The 23410-nt window shown below is 42.0% G+C and overlaps 1 protein-coding gene across 4 annotated transcripts in view; it reads left to right on the top strand.

Annotated features, from left to right (window-relative positions):
• Positions 1–5182, top strand: part of SLC25A42 (solute carrier family 25 member 42) — a 128843-nt gene extending 123661 nt beyond the window's left edge. For all 4 annotated transcript variants that reach the window (XM_069215818.1, XM_069215819.1, XM_069215820.1 and 1 more), the window contains exon 8: positions 26–5182. In XM_069215818.1, the coding sequence (XP_069071919.1) occupies positions 26–351 (326 nt within the window). In that variant the 3' untranslated portion in view covers positions 352–5182. The remainder of the gene's footprint in view (positions 1–25) is intronic.
• Positions 5183–23410: the final 18228 nt, after the last annotated feature.

The raw sequence follows: 23410 nt of genomic DNA, 5'->3' as shown, positions 1-23410 counted from the left end.
GATCAATTTTGTTATTTTTGGCCAGATCGCAGTGGCAGAAGACATCCCAACCCAGTTGAACGCCTCCTATTTGGAGCTTGTGCTGGACTAATTGGACAGTCTGCCTCCTATCCACTCGATGTAGTCCGACGACGAATGCAGACTGCAGGGGTTACTGGACACACTTATGGAACCATTGTGGGTACTATGAAGGAGATCGTCAGAGAAGAAGGAATAGTTCGTGGTCTGTACAAAGGACTAAGCATGAACTGGGTCAAAGGTCCCTTGGCGGTGGGCATAAGTTTCATGACTTTTGATCTTACACAGATTCTTCTTCGCAAATTACAGCAACAAAATGGAATTGAAAGGTAGTATGTTTTGCCCCAATGAAGCTTTTAAAAGACACCAGTGTGTTTTTGGAAGCCGCTAGTATTGTTCTGTTGTCTGAGCTATGCACAACTTCCTACATTTTGTCGTGGAAAAATTGAGTTTGCTTTTCTCTGCACAAATCCTACATGGCTCGCCTGACAAACCGTCTGCTGTAGCTGAGAACATTGCCACCAGGTGACCACTATTCTGTGGATTATCCTTCAGTGGTTGTGTAGAGAATGTACCATGTATCTTTAAATCTCTATGTGTGATATAGAAGTTTGTCTGCCAGCAAACTGCTAAGGAAAGATCATAACCTGCTTGGTGATCTACATATAGATAGTGAAGTCACATAGAGCTGTTGTATCTCCATTTAACCTGAAAGTGCAGTAGAATCGTAAGACGTGCAGTGGTACAAAGCATTGTGTTTCCGCTGGAGTTTATTTTCACATTGTTGCACACTGTGAGCAGTATGACCCTTGTGCGCTCCGTATGGTGTTTGCCTCTCACAGCAGATGATTTAAATGGAGTGTTTGAGGTACACCACTGAGTATCTTGTTCATTTGAAGCCAACTCACTGTTGAGGGACATAAATTGTTTTTATATCTATAAAAGTATTTCAACATTGACTGAATTGTTTAGGCGTCTCTAATGATAGTTATTTGATAAATAATTCGTCCAGTCCACTCAACAATGGCAAATTCCCTGAACATCTGGATTATTGCAATCTTTGCTGATGTTGTTCTGCTATAGTTAAGTATTCGACGTACTAACTTACTGCAAGCTGATTTATAAGGGAGCCATGCATTAATTTAATTGTAAATACGTTTGTGGGAATGAGTACTTTTAATTTTTTGGGGTTTCATATCCTGGAGAAAATGTCATGTGCATATAAAGTTTTTTCTTTAAGGAGCATGTCAAAAAATTTACTTTCATGAAATGTACAACAATATTTTTGACAGCGTTTTTTACAACAAAATTATCCCGTGTTTCCCATGTTTCCCATGTAAGGTATTACATAGGATAAATAATTTGATTGGGGTTAATTCATCTTTTCTAAACTATAAATTGTCTCACTGATGTCCTAGTAATATGAAATAGTAAGTTTAAGTAATCAGGCAGGGAGGCCGTGGATGTGGCATCTAAAATATTTCCGTAAAACACCTCCGACGACCCTCTGCCTGTTTATTTTGTTGTGAATCGTTCTGGCCATGCCCTATAATAAGTCGTATGTAACATCTTCATACTTATTTGTTCGCTGGTACTTGCATCTTGTTTCAGGATTTGTCAACAATAGAAATATTTTGTCCAGTTAATATTTTGAATTTATTTGCAAATGTAGGGAAACGCTGTAAAAGCATTTCAGGTAATAGGCCAAGAGGTCATGTTTAACACGTTTGTAGTCCTTGTCCTACTGGCTAGCATTGATGAATTTGGTGACATTGAATGCCTCGTTTGGAAAGGGGAGTTCACACACTGGCAAGTCTGGGAGCTATATCTGAATCCATCTTTTTTTAAGCTTGTATGTATGTATGTTTTGTCTGCAGAAATATTTGTATGACCATGCTTTGGAGAAAGGGTAAGATTGTTTTCTTTTGATAATTATGCATTGCTACCTTCCTAAAAAGTCCTTTTTACGGTATTCCTTAGTACGCGGTTTTGTTCAAATTCGATACCTAACCAAATACTTACCTATGTGATATGATCTCTTGTACATGCTTTCTCAACCCTGGCTGGTACATTTGAGAGCAAAATGATGTAAGACAGCATTGTAAAATGAAAATGAGGTAGCAGTAGTTCCCTATTGTTTTTAACATTTACATTATTCAAATGAGATGTTCGTGCATATTATGGAGGAGCATTTGCTTTCCTTTTCACAATGTTTCTTTAGAGCGTGCAGCTTTTTCATTTACATACAGAAATACTAGACGTAACCAAATTTGATTTAGTAGGGGCCGTTACCCTGAAATCCACGGGAACTTTTTTGGCTTAATAAGATGGCTTATTAGTGCCTAAATTCTGATCTTATTTGATTAAGTTCCGACCAGCTCTAATACTATACCACCATATAGTTAATTTGATAGGTTCTAAGCGAGTCTTGGTGGGAATATTGGTATTTAAAATATATGTTTTCCCAGCGGTGTGTACAATTGGTGTTTGCTTAGTAGAGCACCTTTGGAATTAAACCATCTTCTAGCTAGGTAATTTATTGATGGTGTTTGTTACACCTAGGCCGTATGCACCCACATATAACATTGGCTTTATTTTGTATACTAGAATGCAAACATGTTTCGCATTTTAAACACAAACAACTATGAATACACGTTTTTGTGGATTTGTTTAACAAATACCTATTAATTTCACTCAGAGTAAAAACTCACATGTTTACATTTTCTCTTCTTAAATCCAAAACACTCAAAACGTCTCAAGGTGTCTTTAGTTGGTTTTCTGTTTTTCATTTAGCGTTAAAACTGCCTACAAATTTTAGTGAGAAATACAGTGGTATCGACTGTATGCTCTTTCCTGCGGCTTTTTTGTACACTGAAGGACAAGCTCCACAACAGTATTTATCGTGACATATTGAAAGCACACGCAAGCATGCATGGTATTTACACAAACCATGTTCACCATCACAATTAAATCTTGATGACACTAGATTTTATAACAGTTTCTTTTCATTTTTTAATGACTTGTCATTTATCTGTAAATGGTACAACAAATAATGCACATCTGTGGGTATTGCAGTTTTTGTTGATGAGAAATAGGTTTTCTTACAGTAAACCAAATAGAAACTTAATACAAGTCTTTGTTTGAAGACTTAATTTTATTTACTTGAACCGCTTTTTAATTTGTTTTAATAAATGTGGTGTATGTTCTTCACAATCCATGCTATGGTACTGCTTTGTGAATAGCTTTGGTGTGCGAGTTTATTTGGTGGTCCCTGTGCTGGGATGGCTCACCGGTTCCCATCAGTAGTAACGTGCCACTTCTGCTTTGTCCTCAAGCAGCTACCGCACATAACCTGCATGGTTCCTCATTTCACAGTATGTTTGGCACAATATCTACTCTCACTTTTTTTATCTGCAACTTTACAGTACTTTTCATGGTTGAGAGTCTAGGGTCTAAAATTTCCAAGACTGTGTTTAACTCTCCAAGACCATGTATTAATGTAAGATGCTGCTGGGTCACTTCATGTTGGAAATACAGCAGTAGAGTCCTCTAAATCGTGGGCATCTTGGTGAACGCAAACACTTTCTTGGTTGTAGCATCAAAGTACCTTAAAAATACATACATTTTACATGTTCTGTTTCAACATGTTTTGACGAAGACCACACAAGTTTTGCAGTGCCCTCATCAAAAATGTTTACTTGGTAGACCAAGTATTCTTTTTCCTATCATAAGATTACCTGTCCATCTCGAGACTTTCTAATGCACTGGAAGTAGTACTGTATGAAATGCAGCTTGCCTGCGTCAGTCAGTGGTTCATATTAGATTTTAACCATCTTAACCTGTATGCTCCCTAGTTAATTACTTTTAGTGTTGTTTGTTACTTCACTTTGCCACTGATTTCTGAAACAATTGTTTTGTACAACTTGCTTCTGTAAATTAGAGATGTACAGTTGCCATGAAGAATGAATTCCAGATGCCTTGCATACATATGTTACCTTAAAACAACTCAACTCAGCCACCAAATATTTATTGTAAGCAGCGAGTCTACAGATAGAACAAAGATGATCTTATAGTTGCAGAACTGAACTCCCCCCTCTGTTGTCCTTGTCAACCATTGCTGAGAGACTCATTATTCATTTTTCAGCCACTGACACAGCTTCCATCACAGTACCATTGTTTTGTATTCCCATGTCCATTAATAGCTTTCTGATATCATTAGAAGGATCAAGTTTTCAGCTCCTTTGTCGTTTGTCTTTTTCTCTAGAATTCTGGGCACCAATGTTCCTTTCAAATGCCTAATGTCTTACCCCTAACGTTGGCACACATCATGTTATAATGACACTTGGTGCTATGCAAAGACCCATATTTCCTCCAGTTGCACAGCGGGAAGCCAGTCTCACCACTGCGTATTTTGTGTGTAAAGAGACTACTCATATTGTAAGTGACCTGCACTTGTGTGTTCTGAAAAGTCAGTGTTGACGTGATTCACTATTCCATTCGGCATACCCGCTACTCTTATATTTCACAAACAGGATGTTGTCACATTAGGAAAATGCTTAATGTTGGTGTGGGTTCAGGTTTGCTGATGTTTTCATGTATTTTAGGCTTGGTTTCTACTTCTGCATGTATTCCATTCAATAGGCTAATACATTCGTAGTAGTGACAAGTAGACCATACATTGCTTTTAGAGTTACACCCCCTATTTAGTACATTGCGTAATGGTCTGTAGAACTTTATTTGGAAATTATTCCTTTGAATAAAGTGAGGGTGGCAAACAACTTTTTGTGCATAGCTATCAGTCACAGGTTTTCAATAAATATGAAGAACTGTCAGTGCTCAACAAGAGACAAAACTCTTATGGCTGAAAATGTTACACTGCATTTGAATAAAATGCATCATCAGTGTAGTAAGTGGACTATGGGACTGATCTAGTTGAATAATTACCTTTCTTGGAATTTAAACTGGCAAGCTGTGCCCTCACTGGGGTCAAAGATTCCAGCCAGCTCATTAATGGAACATTAAGTATTTGCCCAAGAAGATGATTACAAGTGGTTTGGTCACTTAATTGTAGAAAATGTGATGCATTGTTCTATAATGTTTTTAAGCATTGTAAAACTGACCTGATGGTGTAGTTGATAGTAATTAAAACTATAGATACCACCAATTAATTAGAGCGCCAATTTGTGTGTTAAATATTATTTGTAAGACATAGCAGAAGCCAGCAATAACATTTTTTTAGATTGAATTTGTTTCATAGGAGGTGATTGCACTAATGATTATATTGTCTGTTGTGGAAGCCAGGGTTTAATTCTCAACTTCCAGAGAAACCAAACTGTACGATCCAAGGGAATTGGTTTATGAATTCCTGTGCTGTTAGATCACTTAATCTTCTCAGTTGGAGGTACTTCTAAAGTTTCAACATTAAGCTTTACTTTAACAAATTTCTGTTTACAAGAAAGTATACCCATGCTCAGTTTCCCATTAGGCACTATTGACCCCATTGGGCAAGTGATTATCTCTCCCAGCCTGTGTCTGTGTTAGATTGTGCAGGCTGGTGGGAAGGATGCCAGAAGCATTTCGTTTTAAACACATCTGGAGCTGGTCCAAGAAAAAGTAGTGAACTGACAGAAGTAGACGGTTCTTGGGGAAAAAAAAAAGAGTACTTTGCAAATACTGGGGATATTTACTCAATGCATTGATTTTGTGGCGATGGTTCTAGGGTGGCGGTGGGTGCGGCTATCCTCCTGATGAGCGGGACGTGGGCTGCGGAACAGAGTGGAATCTAGTGCTGCTTGCAGTTCGCCTGTCAGCACTAACTGGAAGTCCTCCTTTGAAACAGATAGCTTTTCCAGGGCTCTATTCTTCATAGACCCTTAAATAATAAGTAACTCAGTATAGTTGTGTTGACTAGCGTTTGTAGTGTATCATCTTGAACGTCGACAAGACAGCGTTCTGCTGTATGTTGAAGACTCAGCTCTGCTTTCTCCTCAGGCACTACAAACATTTCCAGTTAAGCACTAATAGAGTGGGGCATACTTACGAAAGTGTTTTTGGGAAGTGTATAGAATTTGTACACTTTGAATTAGGGAAGTTTCTGGTTACATAATACACATTCAGACTGACCCCGAGCAAATTCTAGGGTATGCTGTGTCTGTTCCCTCCTTCTGAAGGTCCAGCGATGATGTGAATAATGTAAATAATCGATCTACAGGAACTACACTACTCTCAAAATATACATAATTACTTTTTGTATCCTCAGCACAAATCTTTTATGTGACGTTGAGACTTTGCAAACTCAATCTTTTTCTATATTGATGTTATAGTAACTCACATGTTGGTTTGTCTTGACAAATATAAAACAATTGCACTAACTATTGTTTCTAATGGATACTTCCACCTGCAGGTTTTTCACCTGTTGATTAATCCCAGGTGACAGATCAGATCCAGAAAACTTTAAAGGTGTATGACACAGATAGGGGGCAGCAGTTTCTTATCAACACTAGAAGTAATGTTCGACAACGTAACTACAGCCATATAGCACACTCCTAGGCATCACAACATTAATTACCTTTTTTGGACGCCTTCAGCGTGGGTCTGGTGCTCCATCTCTGAGGGTTTGTGTGAACATTGTTCTAATTTTATTAAGGAAGTGGTAGTGCTATGTCTTCCATACAGCATTCAGGCTTAAATCCTTGTAGGGACTGTGGGGGTTAGATGTCCATCACTTAACAGCCCCCCCCCCCCAATCCCCAGTCCCTGCACTCTGTCTTTGGTGTTTGAGGTCAGACCAGATCTTGTGAGTCTCGCCTCAGCATGATTCCAAAGACAATTAAGGACCCAAAAGACCACATTTTTCATTGGTTGGACCTGCGACTGAGCGGGTCTGATGACTCTCTAGGGCCTGCAGAAGGTCACCTTCCTCCTACTCCTCTAGTAAAAGGAGAAAACATAGGAAGCACAAGAAATATTCCAAAGGTAAGCCTCCTAGACAGCCTCTTACTCGCAGAGACACCACTTTGCCATTGGCCCTGTGATTGACTCTGAGGCCACTGATGCTGCCTCCCCACTGGCTCCACCAACCCCAGGCCCCACTTTGCAGATGCCGCTTTAGGATCCCCCTGTAGCAGAACCAGTACCACAGAACAAATCCAGAAGAGAGGCCCAAAGACCATTAGAGAAAGAGGAGTATTGCTGTGAAGACATGTCCTATGGCCAAACGATACATGAGTTCTACGGCTCCGACTCCGATCCCTTAACTAATATGGGATTGGGGGAAACCTCTGTTCAGCTGGCTGGATATGCCGGCATCTACTTGCAGATTCATCACTGTTCCCAACACTCCTCCCCGTCACATGGCTGTAAGTACAGGGATAGATTAATAGGTTTCAATTACTGGTTTGACACTGCACTTTATGTAATCAATATTCCTCCAACTATCTGCCTCTAAGCCTTGTAAAAAATGGATGGAAACTGATGTTGTGCCAGGGTAGGCACTATATGGCCTCAGTGACATCATGCAAAGTCGATATGAAACCGGTGCTATCTACCGGTGTCATAGAGCTTTGAAGTTTTCCACATCCAGTCTGATGTCTGGAATTATTCAGCAGGTGAGGAACCTGCAAGTAGACAGAATATCCACCTGAAAGATTGTTACCAAAGGTATATAGCTTTTACTTCTACAGTAGTACCTTTGCGTTGACCCTATGCAATGGATCTGGTCTTAGTTTATATATAGAGTGTTCTTTTATGATAATGTAGTGACCCATATCCATTTCCTAATTTAAAAGGTAAGTTTGACAATCAACAAAAAATAAGCAGGCAGCATACTGATGTATCATTTACTTTGAAAACTAAAACCTGAATCACCAGTTGACGAAGGCTTCTCTTTGAATATAAGTATATATACCTTACTCCGCATTTACATGTAAATTACTCATGAATGTCCTAGAATAGGACTTATGTGAGAAAGCTTTGTGGGTTATGATGAGGGTTATTGTACAATAATTTTGACAGCACTGAGTTTTCAGAGATCTACTGGTATCACAGCTAACAAATGAAGAAAAACAGGCCCCTAGAGACCACCTCTTCTAACAATGAAGAGGACTGTTCATAAGCATATTGCAACATATGTGGATCTATAATTGTGCTGAAAATGTGTTGTTGCATACAGGGTCTGTTTATCCTCTGTGTAGATGGAACAATGCCCTTTTAACCAACTTTTTAGCCTTTCCATTTGTACAGTGAAGACAATGTTGATTTCTTGTGGTAGTTAGTGATGAGATACTCTCTTGTGTTTCCCATAGTGAGTCAAGGGGTTGAATACTTCAAAAGGATTCCCTGCACTGACGTAGTACTCATCAGGGGGCGCTCTTTTGGTTTCCGGGTTGTATATTGCAGACATTGTGAATCATGGGGAAACAGATGTCCTTGGTCTGCCTTTGAGATTTTTTTGTATTTCTCTAAAAATGTGAAAAATACACAAACATGTTTTTATCACCCTAGCACATATGTTTGATCTATAATTAAACCTTTATAAACAGTTTTGTAGCGGAATATCATTTACAGTATTGTATATTATAAGCTTGGTGTTTCATCCACCTGTAAGCTGCAGATGGGTGTAGATGCTTTTAATTCAAAGGAACAGAGTACACACTAATCACAAGCTTTCCTTACATTATTTGTCGATTAGAAAGTGGTAGCCTGTTTGGGATCAAGGCTATTCAAAATTATTATAGAACTCCGTCGTCTCTTTTTCACTCTACTGATTGAAGAGAATTTGAATAAAGTATAGATAATGGCAAGTAATTTCTTTGCATTCTCTTGCCAAATGTGTATTTCTCTGATATAGGCCCCCATTATAACAATGGCGATAAAAACTGCCTACCGCTGCGGTGACGGCCGCCAAAATACCCTCACCGCTGCTACCATCCGACTGCCTTATTATGATCACTGCTGAACTTCCGCCACAAGAATGGTGGAAATCCGGCAGTGATCATACTGGCGGACAGTGGTAAACTGGTGCTGCTACCACCAGCACCGCCACGCCAGTTGATCGTGGCCATCCGTATCATGACCTGTGATATGGCCTGGCAGTGTCCTGCTGGCAGGGTGCTGCCGGCGATAGCAGCGCCCCTTCCTGTTCCCTGCCGGACCTCCTCGACCAAGGTAAGTCAGGTTTCCGACAGGGGTGGGGGGTGGGAGGGTGGGGGGGTGTTGTGTGTGTGCATGTCTGAATGTGTGCATGAATGTGTGAGTTTGTGTGTGAATGCGTCTGTGTGTTGTATACGTGTGAGTGAATGCGTGTAAGAATGGTGAAGTGAGTGCGTGTCTGCATGTCAGTGTGATCGTTGTAAGAATGTGTGCGAGCATATCTGGAAGTATGCTTGTGTATGCCAGTGTGTGATTGGGTGTATGCGTGGTGCGTGTCTGCAGGTGTGTGCGTGTATGGGAGGTGGGGGGGGTGAGTGTGAGAATCAGAGGGGGTGGGGGTGTGTGAAAGGATTGGAGTGGGTGGGGGGGGGGAGTTTGGAAGGAGGGGATGTGGGGGGGTGTCGGGTATCTGCTGGGAGTGTGGGGGAGCCACCTACCTGTGACAGGGAGGGAGTTCCCTGTCACCGGTAGGGCCTACCGCCATGAAAACCATGGTGGTAGGCAGGCTCATAATGCCGCTGGTGGTACTATGCCCGCCTCCGGGCAGGAGATTGACATCTCCGGCCCGGCGGCTAATACTGCCATGGCGGTATGAGTGGAGAAGTGGTGGGTTGGCTGCAGCCAACCCGCCGTTCTCATAATGTGGCGGTATGTACCGCCAGCCTGTTGGCGGTTCTACCGCCACATTTCCACTCACCGCCAGGGTCATAATGACCCCCCATAGTGTGGTACTGAAAATGCCCAAATATATACATTTCACAATCCCTGTTTGATAATGAAGGGCAGCAAGACCAACGTGGGTGGCATCCAGAGAATCAGCATCTGCCTGATAGTCTTTAACCAAGGTCTGAACTGATTTCTAAGCACAGCTGGCCTCTAAATATCGGAAATTGCAACGTATCCCTTGAGGTCATATACATTCACTTGTAGAATGTGCGTGCAGTAGCCCTGTTACTTTTGGTAACTGTCCACCTAGCTCTGGTCTATTTAGAAGAATCTAGACCAGTTTTAAGATCCCCATTATTGCCACAAACGTTTTAGATATGTGTGTAATTCTTTTCCATTCTGTACATAATATTTGCCCCCCCCTTTTTTTTTTTTAAATTAAGGATATTGAGAACCGTCCGTCGTGCTGGAGTAATACTTTTGGTAACGGTGTCTGCTCTTAAAATGATTGAGTTTAAGTGAAAATCCAAAATTACTTTAGACAGGAAAGAAGGGTGTGTACACAAGGGCAGCTTAGTACAATGCAACACGGTTTAAGGTTCCTCTGTGCATAGAGCTTGAAACTTTCCTACTCTCCTAGCCATTGTAATAGCTAGGAGAGCTAATAAGTATACTAATGTTTACGGGTCTGGTAAACTTTCTGTACAATTGATAAAAGCCATATCTTCTTTAATTTAGCCAAATCACATACAAAGCAGTACTGTATTTGTATGGGAAGTTCTTAGGTTCACTTGCTTACCCAGGAACCATATGCAAAACACCCTTCACTTGAAGGTGTAGAGCAGGGATACTCAAAGTACAGCCCGGGGCGGCATAAGGCGCTCTTGACCTTTAATTGCGGCCCCTTGGTTAACGGCAGCACTGGGCTGCTGTTCACTCGACAGAACGGGAACATTCAGAAAACAGTGAAATGCACAGAATTTATTTACACGTTAATTAAAGTAACAGGAAAGCAGCAAAGATGGTGTCCTAGCCAACTTATCTTTAGGAACACATTTATTTTGAAAGACATCTTGCACTCTCTCTGCAAACATTTAAAAAGTATGTTTTATTAACATGCATGAGCCTTTTGATCTTAGTAGATCAGGTTATATCACTGCATTGAGAGATGTTTATTAGCAGTGTTAGTTTTCAAACAGGATCTTGGAAACATTCATGCCGCCCCCATTCGGAAAACAATTGCATTATTAAACAGAGGCAAGTCTTTTGTCAGGTGCACCTTGTGTGTAGTCTTGGTTGTTATATAACTGGAACAACAGTATAGTTTATTAAATAAAACACAAGAAAAGGTGTTGTACAGTGCATATCCTGAACTTATGTATTTCAAGGGCTTTCATATGTAATATGAATCAAAAGGAGACAGAATGAAATTAAGCAATTGCCTAGGATCACACAATTTGGTCAAGTGGGAAGCCAGGATAGATACCACATTTGCAATCCAGCCATTAGATGAGTCTCTCTTTTCCTCTCCTGTTTCACATGAGAAGTTTATACTTTGACTTTAATTCTTTTTTTTTTTTTTTTAAGGAATCTTTTTATTGAAAATAAACGATACTCAGAATTCAATGCATGGTTTGCAACATACAGGATATGGTCAATACAATCAAATAACCCAGTGGCCCTAACGGGTACAACAAAGTAAGATGACCTAGGTACCTAGAACTTCCCACAATGCGGCTCAACCTTTGTAGGCGGTCAGCATCCCCTTCCATGAGATCCCTCCTCCGTGACCCCCCTTTCTCGGTTAGCATTCTGTATTTCTGTATGACTACCATTGCTACCATACTTTCTCATAACTCTTCGGGCAACCACTGCTCTGGTAAACGACCTGTTCTGCCAGCTGCCATTGACTTTAATTCTTGCGGCATGAGAATAGAGTGGTGGCGGGAGACAGAAATCACGCAAAGGCTCAGTTTGTTGTCCTCATCTGCTTCGCGTCCCCCTATTCCCACCTTTCATCACCCGACCCCTTCCCTGCTGGCATAGGTGCGGCCCTCTAACATGCCACAGAGAGTACTTTGTGGCCCCGAGGAAATGTTTGTGAGTACCCGTGGTGTAGAGAGATATTTAAAAAAACTGAAAAAAACAAAACTTTATTGACAAGCTTTAAAGTTACTGAAAAGACGATTGTCACTTAACTCCCACTCACGTTCTTCCAGGGGTTCCCGAATGTTTTATACCTTTGAGTCTTGTAGATCCTGGAGACTCAACCTGCAAAGCTTGATAACCCTCAATAAAGACCAGTGCCAAGTTGAGTGGCACGTAAGAGGGCCATGGATCTGATCTCCCCCTTTCTCTATTTTTTGAATTGATATCCTTAAGTGACGTTGCCTCTGAAGCAGAATTTTATTGGTTAGCGGAGTGCCCACGATTCAAGCTAATTGATGTGATATCTGTTGTGAACAGGCTACTTCCAAAAAATGGAAAGGCGACCCAAGTGCCACACCTCCATCTGTGAATTGATTCTTTCTTACACCAGCCTGGTTTGGAGAAGGTTTCCAAAATAACCATGGCGCATGTTCATCCTTTTGCATGTCCACGCTAGAGAATTAGGGAATAATTTTTCATTGGTGTACTTGATCACATTCTTTGGTCTCTAAAGCTTTTGGTGCCCCAAACGTTACTGAAGAGACTACAGATCTGGTATTGCAGACTATGAAAATGCACAAGGCCATGGATCCTAGACTAGAGGAGACCTGCCTGACTATGGGTCAGGGGGGTTGTCCTCCGATGTTGATGCTCTGATGGAAAGACTTGAAATCTGTGCATCCAGTCTCTTCACTAATTATTAAATGACTTCAAGACATTGGAGAACTGATTTGTTTGCTTTCACCAAATCATGCTGTCTGCCCCATTTTTCATCATTTGGAATATTATTTAATTAAAAAAGGGGAACACTGTAAATTGAAGATGCAGAATTTTCTGTTGGGTTTAAGGGGACGACAATGTGCTCTTAGCTCAGATGATATACTTAAGCAAAGCTCACAACAGTAATGACAAACTGACAGATCTGATGAGTCTTTACTAACACTGATCAACTAATAAGGCTTTCCATTAATATCTCTTGTAAAGCTTCTCTGTTCTCCCAAAGAAGGTGTTCTGTTAATGTTTCCTTTGAATCCCTAAGGGATCTATTGTAGTGTCTTAACTGGTGAGGAACTAGCTGCTGTTTTAGAAGTGTTGGCAAACTGTCCCCTAGTGACGACCCGTTCCAGCTTTCTTTCTCCAGAGTAACATTTGAGTCCTTCTTTGCAGCAGAGAACACTAATGAAACTTACGGAAAGAATAAGCAAGAAGAAACAAAGAAAGGAGCACCTTCTAGAGGGGACTGTATTTTTACCTTTGTTCTTCTTTACTGGTTAAAGTGCGAAATAAGTCCGGTGAATGTACTTTGTACGTTCCACAGGACTAGAAAGTATATTATCAGTCTTTTCTAAGAGTCTCAAAGGTGAAAGAGGTTTTAAACACTTTCAGAACAACTTAATTATTTAGCTGCTCTGTAACTGTTGAAGGAAATTAGACATCTACTGGGCACATCAACACATCAGTTGGAACAAGTTCTTTGATATGTAGTGAGCAAAAGTAATTGACATAACTTCTCAAGTGCAGGAGGCTTTTCTGATTGCATCTTATGAATAAGATGGGGGGGTGTCCCTTAAGTTTTATTATCTTTTGGGCAGTCATGACTTTAAAGCACTGAGTTGTACATCTCTTCTCTTGAGGAGTTTCTCTTCTTGTGGCACCTCCAAGGGTGGAGATGTCTGTCGCCTCTAGGTGTGTTGGATGAGGCAGATAGAGCTGCTGTTGAAGTAAATACTGGGGCATCTACTGGTGGTTGCACTGTTTCTGAAGCAGCCTGCACTTAGGGCTGCTGGACTTCACCAAGGCGCCTTCCAGAGTTGCAGTAGGTTCAGGCTCCTTAGCCCAGCGCTTTTAAAGCTCTGGAGAATGGTATAAAGGTCTGGTCCTTCCGGCTTAACACTTGAATTGGAGCTATGACCGTTGTGTGCCAAGATCATCAGCATAGCTGTATAGGTCCCTCAGGACATGGACATCGAACACGATTCCAAAAATCTAGACATAAAGTGCTTCAATGTTTACCAATGAATTGATGGTAAAACTGTGGTTAGTCTAGATGCCACAAAGGAAGTGGGTGCTGGCGGGGTCAAACCTTATTGCACCTAGGATAGAAAACATTGAAAGAACCATGTTCCTTTGCTCTGCTATCTGTGGGTCCAGAAGGGAATTGGCCATGCATTCTTTGTTTCGCTTAATTTTTGAAATAATGTACTTTTTTTTTGTAAACGTGTTGCCAGGATTCTGTGTGCTTACAGATATTCCACATTTAGTGGAAGTCAATGAATTAATTGGAGAACTATAAAATGATTTTATTTTTTTGTGATTGTGTTCACTTATGGATACACATTTTAGTAGGCATGCACTTAAGTACGAGATCATGCTGAATCTGAGACAGTGATTTCTAAAAAGCAATATACACCATTGGCCATGACACTCCCATACCTTGAGCACCATAGATATTGTGCTGATGCAATACTTTATTTTATTCTCCAAGTATCTTCATTCTGACTCAGTGACATATCACAGAGTTTAAGAATGGGCTAATAGAGCCCACTCATTCACAGCGCTTAACTACAGACACATCTACATGCCTCTCAGGAAAGTTAAGTAGAGAGTGTTGACCTGAAGGTAATGGCTCTGTGGAGAGGTGAGCAAGTGGAGTAACCAGCCCTGGGGCTATTAGTGGCCAAGTGGCTACACCCTGAGTACGCCCTCTTTTTAGACTTTTTACATTTTATAGGGGCCCTGTTATCCTTCAACCAACGCGGTCAATACCAATAATTGGGGTGAAAAATACATACAGCCTTATAACCTTTTTAGATAAGCGTATTTTCTAGCTGCTAGCTCCTAAAATGCTCAGAATGACAAATGGTGTAAACGGGTAATATTACAATGATGTGACAGTGCTGTAAACTAAGCATCCATGTGTTACCTTATAGTTTTTACTATGTGGCTGGTTTCCTACGAATTTGTGCAAAGTTGTGTAAAAGCACAGTGTAGCTAGTGTGAACTGATTGCGTTGAAATTCTGTTTCACCCATTGCTGTTTTCTTCACCCATCTACTAATTTCAAACTGGAAACTGAATAGACATGCTTTATTCTCAAAAAGATCTGCAAATGCTATACAAGGTTTTGAAAATGTGGCCTTCATAATTTGATAAATTTTCGTTTAAATGGCGACCCGTCATTGTAAAATTTCAGAAACTCCTCTGTGTCATCTGTATTTCATGATAAGATGCATTATTGCTCCATTTCTGTATCCTCCGATTATAACGCACAATCTGTAATGTAACTTTGAAAAGCTATTTGATTTCCTCCGTCTGTGTTGTCAGTATTGGCTAAAGTTAAATTTTGGAGCAGTAAATGTTTTTTGTCCTGATGTTTGTATATTTTAAAGGATATTTGTGCCAAGAGTATTTCTATTTAATAAAACGTTTAAACATTGAATTCCCTTATTGTGTCTTTAACTAAATTAAATATGCTCGGCAAGATTTAGGGCTGAAATGCTGCTCTCTTCAATATTTGTATGAAATCTTTTTGTTCACAGAGAATTTGGGACTACTGTTGTTTCGATATCCATATCTTAGCATAGAATCCTCCAACCAATGTAGTGCTGTAAATTAGTGTCCACATCTTTAATCTTTGTGGGTTAAAGAGAACCATATAGCTATCTTTGTTATTTAATGGGGAAAACTAGTTGCTCACAGCGCAAGTCTCCAGAAATTATGTGTACTGGTGTTTGGGACATTAATTGTGAAACTGTGCCCTGGTTTACAGCAATACACAGTACAGTTTGATTTCCTTGATACAGTGGATCAGTGAACCGATATAACACAAGGCTCATCTTCCATTATTCGATCACGCTATTCCCAGGTCTTCCAAAACAGGTTAGTTGTTCTACTGAGTTATTTTTTCATTTCTTAATAGGAGAGAATGGATTAGAATTGCGTAAATTGTTTACCGCTCAAGGGCTTAGTCCTTGTAGCATCTGGAGTGCTCTACAGCCACTCAGATGGTCCATCAGAGTACTGGAACTGGCCACATCCCAGCTTCATGATGGAGGGTATTGCTCAAGAAGTACATCCATCTTCTTAAGGCTTCTGTACTCATCATGACTGTTTTGTCAAGAATTAATGGACTGGCCGCCTTCATGCTCACAATCTATGGAGTGCGTGGAGGAATCCCTAAATTCAAATTCCTAAATTTAGAATCCGATTCAAAGAACCTCCGAGATAGAGCTGGAATTTTTCTGGCTCTCATTTAATCTCCTGACTAGTACTTCAAGCAGCGATGAAGCACAGGGTTTCAAGCGATCCAATCAGCTTGTTTTTGTTCATGCAATAGTTCAGAGAGGTTCTACTTTGTACTGTTTTTTTCAGTTCAATAAAATGTTGACATTTTTCGCTGAACAGATATTTTGCCTGTTGTAGTGCTCCACAAGTGCTTTTAAGTGCATTATAAATCTCACGATTTTGATGCCAGGCTTGCTACTAGATGCAGAGAGAGAGAGGGGGAGAGAGAGAGATAGAGAGAGAGATATTAATATTAAATACTAGCCACTGGCCTTGTGTTATTTTTTTAGGGTGGGAAGCTAGTGTATTCCAAGGCCTTTTGCATAGCTCACCAACATTTACATGTTTTTCTGTTGACCATTGCAGACTAGAAAGGTCCTGTGGTCCTACCTTGTTGGTTTGCCATGTTTTTGGTTGGTATTTTGTTATCATGGGGCCATTTTGAATTTCTACAATTCCTGTTATTTGTTACTTGTGTCACTGGTTCATGCCCCCCAAACATGACATTTAGGAGTGCTGGTATTGCAGGGATCTGAGCCTGTGGCCAGACCCTTAAAACTAAATGCTTGGATTTTCTTATTCGTTGTCAGTATCCTGCTTTTTTTGAAAAATTGTGTTTTCTGATGCTGTGCCTTCTGTGGAATGAATTACCGCTGCCCAGCATATCTTTCTGAGTTTGGTGACTAGATTAGCGCTCTCCTTTCGCATAGAGTTCTCTTATAGAACAATTGCTTTCGTTTTGAGGTAGACACATTCCCACCCCACAAGCTTTAAGGGTTTAAATGTGGGGTACAAGGCACCAGAAAATAAACTATTTGCGATTACTGGTAAGCTCCCTCTTCAGGAGTTGTTACAGCTGCCTTGGAGAAGGGTAGGGCCCACCTCCCCACCTTCCTTTAGATATGCATTGTTCAGTTTGGACGTGAAAGGCTTCATCTGTCCACATAGCACTGTTTTTCTGGTGTGTTTTCGCAGATCATTGCCTTGGGTGCATTGCTTTGCTGATTTAAGAGACTAGTAATCTGCAGTTAAAAGTATTCATCAGAAGAACACGTTACTTACATAGGGTAAAAATGTTTCTGTTAGGTACTGCCTTTAGCTTCATAGTCCTTACCTACCCATCCTCCTCACGGTTCTGAGAAATATTGTGTTTTAATAAGGTTCCAAGTGAGTTTTATGCACTGTATTGGTGTGATCTTCCTTCTCTCGTGTTTGCCATCAAGTGTTTGGAAAGAATTGACAGGAACTAACATCACAGCTGGTGCCATATATGGGGCTGTGATGTCGCATTCTATAGGCAATTCAGCAAGTTGGAGCCAAGGTGCTACCTGCTGGTGCATGAGAGCTGATACCGGCCTCTGGATCCAGTCCGGTGCCTGGGGAGTTGAAGTGCGAAGGAATCTGCAGCTCGATGGATTCTACACAAGAAACATCGTAACCGAAGGTAAGTGACTTATATGTTTGCACCTACTAAATAATCTTGTACGTAAACACTTGCAGCGCTATATAAAATAGAAAGAAATGTCTTTGATTATTTAAAAAAAAAACATAAAAGAGCAAAACACAGTATTCATTTGATAAAAACAATTTAAAAATAAGTTTAAAAAAACTACATTTGCACGCCACCGTAAAGCACTTTTTAAAAAAGCCCCAACAGCTGACCTTACAGCAGACTCGGAAAACATACACAGATAGTAAAAAGCCGGTCTGCATTGCTGGAACCCAAACGTTTTTTAAGAAGAGGTAACAGATGTCTGCGTCTAAAAGGTGCATCAATGTTTGTGAAGAAGAATTAGCACAGGGCCATACCAAAATACAGGTTGAATCAAACTGACCTAAGGGAAAGCAAAGATCACACCTACTAGAACCCAGCCTGAACCTAGTCAAAAGTGTCCTCTCCTAGACGTTGTCAGCTTGAAAGAGATAAGGTTCAATACCCTGACAATTCTTATACATTATATAAGAGCTCACAGAGGGCTTACTAAGTTCCATCACCTCTCTTGCCGCAGAGGCTAATCTCAGGATTTCTTTCCTGACCCAACTAGCCTCTCCTTTGTGCAGCAAATGTGGGGATGTAAACCTCTCTGGTCTGCCCAGCCAATCTGCAGTGGCCTTGATATAACTTATCCAAGGGATGTTGTTGCCCAGATCATGACAGGCAGTCAGAAATCACCTCCCTGTTAAATGTGGTTTGTATGTTTCCCAAACAGCCACATTAATAAAGGTACAAGCTTAATACGGTAGCCCACAAAACCCTGAATAAGTTCTTCATGTAGAAAGAACTGTGGGCTACCCGGTCCGACCCAAAGCAATAATCTACAAAACCTATTTTCCTCCTACTGAAAATTGAGGCAATCCTGAAACACCCATATGGAGCCCCTAAAGGTTAAATTAGGGAGACATTGGAGCTTGAGCACCTCCAGTAATGGCTGACTTAGTTTATTTCCCACTATAGAGTCTAGCTCAAAAACGGCCCCCACCGAAGCATTAAAGCAGGAGAATCTCTTACTCCAGTATTGGAACTTTCATAGATTCACATGCTTGAATCATTCCCCGTCGTCGAGATGGGAGTCCCCGGTATAATTTACACAAGTAATGTCAGGATATATTAACAGAGAAAAAAGGCCTTAGGCCTCTTCAATTTAACAGTCTATCAGAGTCATTTTGTGAAAAGGACCAAACCTGAGCCTCCACCAATCAGGCGAAAGCACCCTTCAGAACCCTCCTGAGAGAAGCTCCAGCACCTCAGATTTTATACTGCACGTTGTGCTAGGGAGTCTCCTCAGAGCTCTGCTGTCTTCACACCTTTATTCAACTATTTTCTCTCAGAGAAATTGATTTAACTTGATTTGTCAGCTATTTTCCAACTATGTCTGTCAAGGAGAAGAAGGGTCTCTTCAGAGACTGCAAGACTTGTGGAAAGAAAAGACTTAATTCTGAAGACCCTCACCAAGACTGCGTTTACTGCCTGTACCCAGATCATTCAGCTAAAGACTGTAAGATTTGCCGTACTTTTTCATCTAAAACTTTAAAAGACAGGGAAGGCAGATTATTAATATGGCTGCAGAAACTAAAACATAGGAAGGATCCAGTTTCTGATTCTGAGAGTGAGGAATCATCAACATCTAAGAGATCATCAAAAAGGGCGCGATCACGCTCTAGATCTCCCTCACAACTCTCAAGAAAAGCCGTCAAAAAGACTACTTCAGGGTCTTATAAGGGTCGCAGCCCATCTTCTTCCCCAAAGAAAGTTTCCAGTAAAGAGGGGAAAAGCCATTCTTCCAGTTCTGAGAGGCACAGGAAGTCTTCATCTGTTCCACCATCTGTACGTTTCAAGAAACCATCCTATGTGACTGGAAAAACGGCTTCGTCGACGGTACCGTCGGTGAGTGCCTTTCCGGTGACGACATCTACTTCGGGGTTTACACCGTCGACGGCTCCACCGGCGACATCGTTGACGAGAACAAGTACCCCACCGTCGACGAGTACTGCAGCGACGACATCACCGTCGACGGCCGTCTATACATCGTTGACGGCGCTGATGTCAGTGTCAGCCCTACCGTTGTCGACGACTTCGTCGACGGTAGACTCGTCGGTGAGACTTTCTTCTATCAAAATCACTGTGCATCCAGCGTTGACGACACCGTCAATGACAAAGTCTATTTATACGTCGATGACGAGGGGAAAACATCTGAAAAGTGTGGAAAAGCTGACGCCAATCCATACATCACCTAGTAAAGTGTCCTCCCTGGTGCCAGTACATCTTTTGGAGGGAGACGAAGATTCAGATGACGAGGGGCCATTTGGAACAGCCCACAGTCCATCCCAACTGAATGTAAAGTACCAGGAAGAAGAGGACTATGAAGAGGTTTATGACCCCCAGCTTTACTCAGATCAACAACAATACCAACAGGGAGCATTTATTCCTTCCTCCCTGCTAACTGACCTCAGAGCGATGTTAGTTGATTACAACAGAAGGTTTCCTCCTCAAGGAGAACAACCTCCTCCATCGCCTATTTCTGGTGTTTCTACTCTGCACCAGAGGCCAACGTCCTTACATCTCACAAATGTGGCCACTCCGGACATGACAATTCCTCAGGACACCGACATCTCAGAAGGGGATCAGGAAGAGGGGGAGCTCATGGACACTCCCTCAGAGTGGGACGAATACATTATCCCTGCTCCTCCTTCTCAATCGAAGGTGGAATCCCCATCAGAAGACATTGGAGGATTTCACAATCTTCTAGAGAGAGCAGCCAAGCGTTTTGCCTTACCATTACCTACTAAGCAAACAGACTGTTTCCTGTACGATTTTAAAGAGCCCTTTCAAAAGTCTGTGCGCTCTATCCCGATGGTAAACTACCTGTGGGAAGAGGGCCTTAAGGTCATGAATAATCCAGCTACAGTTACGGCAGTGCTGCCGCATCTGGATAAAAAATACAAAGCACCTGACGATGCACCAACATGCTTAACGGGACATCCTCCTCCGGATTCAGTGGTAGCTCAGGCAGCTCAAAGAAGATCGAAGAATCCTTCTGCCCCGCTTTCCGCACCCCCAGACAAGGAGGGTAGACAGCTAGATAACATAGGGAAAAGGTTTTCTTCTATGGCTAGCCTAGTAGTTAGAGCTGCCAACTCTTTGGCTATTCTGGCTAGGTTCCACAGACAGCTTTGGGCGGAAATTGCGCCTTATATTACTCAACTGCCGGAAGATGCGAGATCAGAGGCAAATAAGACGGTTCAAGAAGGTCAACGCACGTCTGCAGAGCTTATAGACTGTGCAATGGATATAGCGACCACTGCTTTTAGACAACTCGCAGGTGCAGCTGTGCTAAGGAGGCAAGGCTGGCTAAAGCCACCTCGTTTCGCCCAGAAGTTCAAAATAAAATCTTGGACTTACCTTTTGATGGCCAGGCGCTATTTGGGAAACATGTCGATGAAGCCCTACAATCCATCAAAACGGACACGGCAAGGTCATTAGGGACCCTGCAATATCGAAGTTGGTCCTTTCGTCCTAGAGGGCGTGGCCAACCCTCATACAGAGGGGGATATCAGCAACACAGGTATTCCGCCTATCCATCCTCTTCACAGCAATATCGTCCATACTACTCGCAAAGGCAGCCGCCGCAACCAGCCTATAGTAGACCTGGCGGACGTGTACGTTCAACCCATCCGGCCAAAGATTAGGCTCGTAGAACCTCATGCTTTCAAGGCTCCGGCTACGTCCAGTCCTCCTCCTGTCACTCTAGGCGGGAGGATATCTTTATTCCTCAATCAATGGCAAGCCATTACGTCAGACAAGTGGGTCCTACAATTAGTGAAACAGGGCCATACTTTAGAATTTATCCAGATACCTCCCTCCAACCCCCCGCAGGACTCCTTCAAGATACCCTCAACAACTCAAAAAGGATATCGATAAGATGCTTCTCAAGGGAGCTATAGAGAAGGTGCCTCGGGCTCAACGAGGAACAGGATTTTATTCCAGGTTCTTCCTCATTTGGAAAAAGTGGAAGGATTGGAGGCTGATCCTCGATTTAAGGGAACTAAATGTCTACCTAAAAAAGCAATCGTTCCGAATGATCAGCTTGCAAGACGTCCTTCTGCGTCTCAATCAGGGAGATTTTATGTCTTCACTAGACCTGAAGACGCATACTTCCACATACCCATCCACCCTGCCAACAGAAAATACATGAGATTCACCGTAGCTGGGAGCCATTATCAATACCGTGTCCTTCCTTTCGGACTGAAATCAGCCCCAAGAATATTTACCAAATGTCTAGCACCAGTCGCAGCCTTTCTCAGAAGGAGAAAGCACCAAGTTTTTCCATACTTAGACGATTGGTTGATAAAGGCAAAGACTTACGCAGGAGCGCAAAAGTCAACAAAAAAGTGCGTTTCCTTACTAACCAATCTCGGATTCACAGTCAACTGGGAGAAGTCCAACCCTCTACCAGCACGCAATATTACATTTCTAGGAGCAAGACTGAACACAGAATCCGCCATGGCATGTCCCACGTTAGAGAGGCAACAAAGATTACTGACTCTAGTAAGTTCCATACAGAGAAGAGGAAAGGTTACTGTCCGTCTGTTCAAGTCGCTGTTGGGCATGATGTCTTCATGCATACCTCTGGTCCCTCTGCGTCGGCTAAAGATGCGCCCCTTACAAGAGCAACTAAATCGTCAATGGCTCCAAGTATCAGGCACTTTCGAGGACCAGATACAAATAACTCCGATAATGCTCAGAACTCTGAGATGGTGGTCTCAAAGGCATCATCTATCAATCGGCCTTTCGTTTCTACAGCAACCAGATCCCGTGGACCATAACAACGGATGCCTCACTGGAAGGCTGGGGAGCTGTGTTACAGGATCTGCAAATAAGTGGCAAATGGCCACCGCATCTGGCATCAATGCATATCAATTGGCTGGAGCTCATGGCAGTATACCTGGCTTTACAAGCGTTTCTCCCCAAGATCTCAGGATCGCAAGTGGTAATAAGAACGGACAACACCACTACAATGCACTATCTCAACAAACAAGGAGGCACAAGATCTCTCACTCTCTCCAGGGAAGCCCAAGCAATCTGGAACTGGGCCTCGCAGCAAAACATCACACTATCAGCGGTGCACTTACCTGGAATAAACAACGAGACAGCAGATGCACTCAGCAGGCAGAAATCGGTCTGCCACGAGTGGGAGTTAGACCAGACAGTACTGAACCATATTTTTTCCCTGTGGGGAACACCAACGGTAGACCTCTTTGCGAACAAAGACAACGCCAAATGCCGGTTCTTCGCAAGTTGGCATCACCAGAAGGGATCTCGGGGGAATGCGTTTTTGATAGTCTGGTCAGACATCTTTGCTTACGCCTTTCCTCCCATTCCGTTGATCCCAAGGGTCCTCACGAAGATGAAAACAGAGCCGTGCACTCTGATACTGATAGCTCCGTACTGGCCGCGTCAACATTGGTTCGCTGAACTTCTCCTTCTGTCAAACAAACCTCATATTCCGCTGGAGCCATCACCTCAATTGCTGACAATGAACAACGGCCAGGTTTGGCACCCCGATCCGCAGTCGATGCGTTTATCAGTATGGCTCCTCACCACAGAGAGTTCGCGCCTTTGAATATCCCGCAGGACTGCAGGGATA

Source organism: Pleurodeles waltl, chromosome 12, assembly GCF_031143425.1.
Source record: "Pleurodeles waltl isolate 20211129_DDA chromosome 12, aPleWal1.hap1.20221129, whole genome shotgun sequence".
NCBI classification, from domain to species: domain Eukaryota; kingdom Metazoa; phylum Chordata; class Amphibia; order Caudata; family Salamandridae; genus Pleurodeles; species Pleurodeles waltl.
Note: the sequence above shows the minus strand (reverse complement) of the source record. Positions and strands in the feature narration are given on the sequence as shown.